This window comes from Berghia stephanieae, chromosome 6 (assembly GCF_034508935.2).
Source record: "Berghia stephanieae isolate SIO BIC M18660-M18661 chromosome 6, UCSD_Bste_1.3, whole genome shotgun sequence".
NCBI classification, from domain to species: Eukaryota; Metazoa; Mollusca; class Gastropoda; order Nudibranchia; family Aeolidiidae; genus Berghia; species Berghia stephanieae.
In genome coordinates this window covers 30,453,289-30,459,415 of record NC_088365.1, presented here as the reverse complement: position 1 = coordinate 30,459,415, position 6,127 = coordinate 30,453,289, and the positions used below count along the sequence as shown (strand labels likewise).

The window sequence follows — 6,127 nt, the reverse complement described above, 5'->3', positions numbered from 1 at the left end:
AGGGTCATTTACAGTGGAACCTCCCGATTACGACACCTCCGAATAGCGACAACCTCCTGATAACGACATTGACCCCTGGTCCCGATTTTTTTTCTATTTAAGATCAATAAAAAAAAAACCTCCAAATAACGACGCACTTTTGATAAAACCTCCGAATAACGATATCATTTTGGCGATTTTCGGCAGTTTTCGTAGATATCTGATACTAAAAATACCGAGTATGAGTACTCAAAGTTTATAAAAACGATTCCTGCTTGAACCAATGATAACGCAGCTTTTGAAACCAATGAGAACGCAGCTTTTTTGACGAATCTTGGCTGATATGCATTAATAAAAACCAAGGTATAAATGTTAGCGTAAGCAAGTAAACACAAAATCTTGGAAAAGGTGATATTATGTGGTGATAGAAGTAGTAGTAGTAGTAGTAGTAGTAGTAGTAGTAGTAGTAGTAGTAGTAGTAGTAGTAGTAGTAGTAGTAGAAGTAGTAGTAGTAGTAGTAGTAGTAGTAGTAGTAGTAGTAGTAGTAGTAGTAGTAGTAGTAGTAGTGTTTTGTGGGAGGAGGAGGAATTTTATCTAACTCGCAGCGTCCGAATTACCTGTTTTTGTTTGTTTTAAAGGGTTTTACAGCGCTTGTGACACATCTATGTCATATCAGCGCCAGTAAAAAGGAAGAAAATTGGATAGTAAAAAACATTCTAGATTTACAATTGAAATGACATAAGAACAAGTAAGACAAAGGGGAATGGTTTAAATAGGGAACAGATGTAGATTCCAGGAGCACACTATCAGTGTACTCAGTTCAGATCACCTAAAAGTCTCATCCAGACACACGCACAAGAACCCTCTAAGAGGAATACACTACAATGTTTTGTTTGTTTTGTCAATGTTAATAAAAACTGGTCCCGCGGGCCTTACCACGCCCACTTTGTCCGCCATCTTGGAAACCTCTAAATAACGACACCTCCGGATAACGACATAAAAACTCGGTCCCGTGGCATGTCGTTATCGGGAGGTTCCACTGTAAATCAATCGATAATTGAAGAATGAGTTTTCTGGCCAAAATTTTAAGTGCACGTTTTTTCCAGAGTACGGTAGTTAACTCCTTAAATCCAGCAGCTTTAACTCAAAGCACTGGAATACCAAATTAAAACATGTCATAACAGAAGAGAACAACAAACAGAAAATTCTACTCAAATTTATGTCCGTTTGGGAAAAATATTGCAATGGACGGCTGGCATATCAATCTGGAGCAGCACTGTCCCTCTGGAGGATTTTCTAAACGACATCCGTCACGAAGGACCTTCCTCCAGTCTCTACAAAGTGGCTTACAAGAGATCAGATTTTTGCTTGGATCCAAGCACGTACATCTCGTCTCGCAGCCGTTCTTCCATGTTTCTCCTTTCTCGTACCCGATCCAGTTTTGCCAGCATTTTGACTTGCGTTGAAGAATGGTTGTAATAGTCTTGCCAACGTTAGGATTGTGTGTGGGTTTTTCAGGAGTAGGATAGGCTGTAGTCGTTGTAGGCCTAGGATGGGATGTAGTAGTAGTAGTGGTAGTCGTGGTGGTTGTGACAGCCCCACCACAGAAACGACATGTCTTAGGACACCAGTAAAAAGACCAATATTTGTTTAGCTCACGATCACATAATGTCGTTTTATCGTAGGAGGCACAGTTCATAATTCTGTCTTTGCATTCACCTGTAGTAATGGTAGTCGTGGCGGTGGTCGTGACAGCCCCGCTACAGAAACGACATGTCTTAGGACACCAGTAAAATGACCAATTTTTGTTTAGCTCAGGATCACATGTCGTTTTATCGTAGGAGGCACAGTTCACAATTCTGTCTTTGCATTCACCTGAAAGAAAAAAAAAAAGAGTTATAATTATCTCGAATATGTGTTTACATAGCCTACCGAGGTTGTGTTGTAATGAATAATATATTACGGGTTTGGCATAATAATTTATACAATCATTTACGCTCACAACTCATAACATGTACCCATGGTTTCCTTTTATAATAATGATAATAATAATATTAATAATAATAATAATAATAATAATAATAATATAATAAATAATAATAATAATAATAATAATGATATGATATGAATGATGATGAATGATGTATGATGATGATGATATGATATATAGATAATAATAATAATAAATGAATAATGATAATAGTAATAATAATAATAATAATAATAATAATAATAATAATAATAATAATAATAATAATAATAATAATGATGATATGATGATGATGATGATGATGATGATGATGATGATGATGATGATGATGAAGAAGAAGAAGAAGAAGAAGAAGAAGAAGAAGAAGAAGAAGAAGAAGAAGAAAGAGGAGGAGGAGGAGGAGGAGGAGGATGAGGATGATGATGATGATGATGATGATGATGATGGTGATGATTGATGATGATGATGATGATGATGATGATGATGATGATGATGATGATGATGATTGATGATGATGACGGTGGTAATGATGATAAAATCACTATTGATCTTAAGCTTCATATTTGTGACTAAAAATAAAAATTTAATTTCCAGCACCTAGTTTATTCCCACATAATACGCTTTGAGACTGAATCACTAATTGTAAAGTGTTTAAAACCATTCGGTTTCCGACGTCACGCAGCATTAGGATTTGGAATCCTATTTAATAATAACTGGATCTTAATTACATGATCTACCGAATCTAAATTGATACTCAATTTAATACTTACCCAACGCCTGAGAAATTATTAAAGCACCGAGCAACTCCTTGAAAACAATCGCAATAGCATTTGGTACAGCCATTGTAATCAGTGTAAGATTTACACACTAGTCTCTTCACATTTCAGATAGCTGTCGTTGTAGAAAAAAAGGAGATTCTACACACACTTTTATTAAGGTTTGAAGAAAAAATGTTACCGACCTGTTCTGAGATAGCAGGTGTTGGCACATCGCGATAAGTCACAACATGAAGTGGCGAGTCCCCGACAACCAGAAATCGCTTCTTGTTTTCACATTTTGGACCAGAAATTATGCACATATATGCAGCTCTGACGTCCGAACCCACTTATGAGCCTAGTTTAACATAGTTGTAATGGACAATATTGTGCGTCAATTTTTGAGATTTCCATTGCAACGATGGGCCCATAAAGAATTGGGTTATCAGACCTGCAAATAAGTAACGTCGGTAGAAACCCCAAAAGTGAATTTAGAATAAACATATACGCTTTGAGGTTATTGCAATGTAAGAAATTGTACTTATTCTCTACCATGACGAAATGAACTAACCCCAAGTTTCATGTCTGGGACATTCAATTTCCTGCACCTAGTTCATCAGTGGGTCACGCATTTTCATATTATTCGATTAGATACAAACTCATATTGTCAAAAACTCTTAATAAAAGTTTTGACAAGTTGCGGGTCACTTCAATTCATTGATATTTGAGAATAAAGTCCTTGCAAAAATGTGACCAACCGTGTCAAAACGTTATTATGGCATGAATCTTTTAAATCATATCATAAAGATTTAAGTTAGAATTTATGGCCTTATTTAGGAAAATGTTATATTTCTTAAACTTAAAGAAAAAATACTCCGCAGCGGCATAAGTTTTGATCGGTTTTTATTGATAATGAACCTGGGTGAGCTGGTAACGTATGGGGCAAATTAATCAATAGTAGATCAAGTAGCCTCAGGTTTGAATCCAGTGGAAATACAAGAGTTTTGATCTTTGAGACTTAATTTGATACATAAGTCGACCCTACGTGCACTGATTGATGTGTATGTCGATTCGACTCCTTACTCCTATTTTCGGCGTAGTTTCAACCAACTAGAGATTAATTGTGTTTACTCAAACTATTATTTTGATCCTGATGATTCATTTCTCATGCTCGTGTTCACTGATTTAAAAAAAATAAATAAATGTGTACACTTTCAACTATATATATAGCGCATTTGATTTCCATAAATTTAGAATGCTCAATGCCCTACACACACAAGTCTACTCCATAGGCAGACCAAAATATGGAACCAAATTTTCGTTTCATCTAACAAGGCATGCTGTATGTCTGATTTTTTGGGGGATAGTTATGTTTCTTGAGTGTTTTTCTTTCCTGCTTTGTCTGACACTGTTCCATACACTGTTTTTTCCTGATCTTTATCTTACATCAGTGCCTGCTCCCTAATTTGTCACTTTGATCTTTACAAGATGAAAAAAGAGCTAATCAAATTGTCTTCGTCCCCGTCCTCTCTTGTTCAAAGTTTGTGTTTTGTGATGCAGGCGATGTTCACACCAACATGTCCTACTTGCGAAGAATATAGACATGAAATCGTCCAATTATCGGGTAACCTCTGTGGTTCTTGGGAGACCAGGGGCTCTAATCAGGAGAATGATGACGCGCTACGGCCAAACCCACCAGGGAGCTGGAGAGCTGACGACCCCTCTTAGCCCAAGGAACCCACAGGGCAAGATGAAACGGGGTCGTCCAAAATAGACTTCACCAAGATTTGAGCGTCTCCAATCTTACCTGGAGTGAGGCAAAGGTATGTGCCAAGGACAGAAGAAGATGGAAGAGTGCTGTTGAGGCCCTATGGTTTGCCAGGAGCCAAAAGGCATAAGTCAAGTAAGTAAGTCACTGCAAGACCACTGTCACCTAAAATTAAGAGAGAGAGAGAGAGCGAGAGAGAGAGAGAGAGAGAGAGAGAGAGAGAGAGAGAGAGAGAGAGTTGACCTCCACTGTTCATGAGGGGTAATGGATGATCCAAACAATACCTAGCCAGACTAATTGCTTAGATCAAAAGACTTGCTTGCATAAGGCAATCTATTGGACACACCAACCGATGAAATAACAGTATATGGGACCTAAACGTCGCAGGGTTAGATTTTTTATAGCACTTTGAGAATACAAACTCTCTCTCTCTTTCCCCGTCTAAATAAAATCAAAACAAAACCAATAACAAAACAAAACAAATATAATTGAAAACCAAGAGACAAAGAAAAATCTATTGCAAATCGATAGGCGATAAAGTCCTATTGACACGGTATATTCAACTGAATTATTAATGATCAATTAAATATTGAGGTGATAAACTGGGTGGGGTTCCTGACCTCCCATTGTGGGCATGGAGGTACTTACTATGTTTTCTATCCCCCTATATCTGTTTTCCAATTGGTTTCTGTCTTTGTCTTGGAATAAAATTACTTAGTTTTGTCCTGACCCTGACCAGAGTCATTGGCTGGGAGGGAAACAGTCGAATGTATAGTTATAGTTTTTGGGGGTAATATTTTTTCCTTGTAAATCATCTCTTTGTTATCTATTATAACTTTTTTTGAGGATATGATTTGTAAGCATTTGAGTGTGTTCCTTTTAGTGTGGACCTGTGCTTATGGCTGGATGAGACTTTTATGTGATTGTAGTGATCTATTTCAAATCCCTCCTCACTCCCTCAGGATTTTAAATAACTCAATACATATTTTCTCACAGTGTCGCCTCATAGTTTTATGGTTTTATTACCCAGCATAATTAAAGTTGCCATCTGCTGTAATTACAAGAACGCCCAAGTTTGACCAAAATTATCCTTGGATTACACAATTTATTACCCGATGGCCCAGCCATGACTGACGTATGGCGGAATATGATTGGTCTCGAGCAAATGACCAATAACGGTCAGGCACTAACGAATCCTGGAACATCATTGGTTTCTGGGATTGACTAAACTCCAGTCATATTTCTATATAACCAAAGACTCAGTTAATTTGGTCTCTCTCTCTTATTCCATCACTCTATCACCAACATGCTATTCTAGTCACCAACTTGAAATTCTATTTAGCGGGAAACATTGCGTGGACAAATATATGAAATAAATATATCAATCTTATAGCTGTGGACTTAAAAATTGTGAGTATCATATTTCACTTGGGCGCATTACAAATGATTTTGGTGCATTGTCTCATTTATATTTTTCAATGAAGCAATTTTAACTGCATAGGTATTTGACGGATAATGGACAGTACAATGACCAATACGACCCTAAGTATATTGATGCCCCTTTTTGTGTTGAAACGATTGCATTGTATGACTTATGCATACTATTTCTGACTCATATGTATAGCAACGAATGTG

At 37.0% G+C, this 6,127-nt stretch overlaps 1 protein-coding gene across 4 annotated transcripts in view; it reads right to left on the bottom strand.

Moving 5' to 3' along the window:
- Nucleotides 1–1,179: 1,179 nt before the first annotated feature.
- LOC144974834 (uncharacterized) overlaps nucleotides 1,180–6,127 on the bottom strand; it is a 26,189-nt gene continuing 21,241 nt past the window's right edge. For 3 of the 4 annotated variants that reach the window (XM_078918167.1, XM_078918166.1, XM_078918168.1), the window contains exons 3-4: nucleotides 2,740–2,860; nucleotides 1,180–1,854 (exon numbers count right to left, since the gene is read on the bottom strand). In XM_078918167.1, the coding sequence (XP_078774293.1) occupies nucleotides 1,187–1,854; nucleotides 2,740–2,812 (741 nt within the window). In that variant the 5' untranslated portion in view covers nucleotides 2,813–2,860 and the 3' untranslated portion in view covers nucleotides 1,180–1,186. Of the gene's footprint in view, nucleotides 1,855–2,739; nucleotides 2,861–4,531; nucleotides 4,658–6,127 lie in introns of those variants that run through there. The other variant, XM_078918169.1, reaches the window with a different exon arrangement.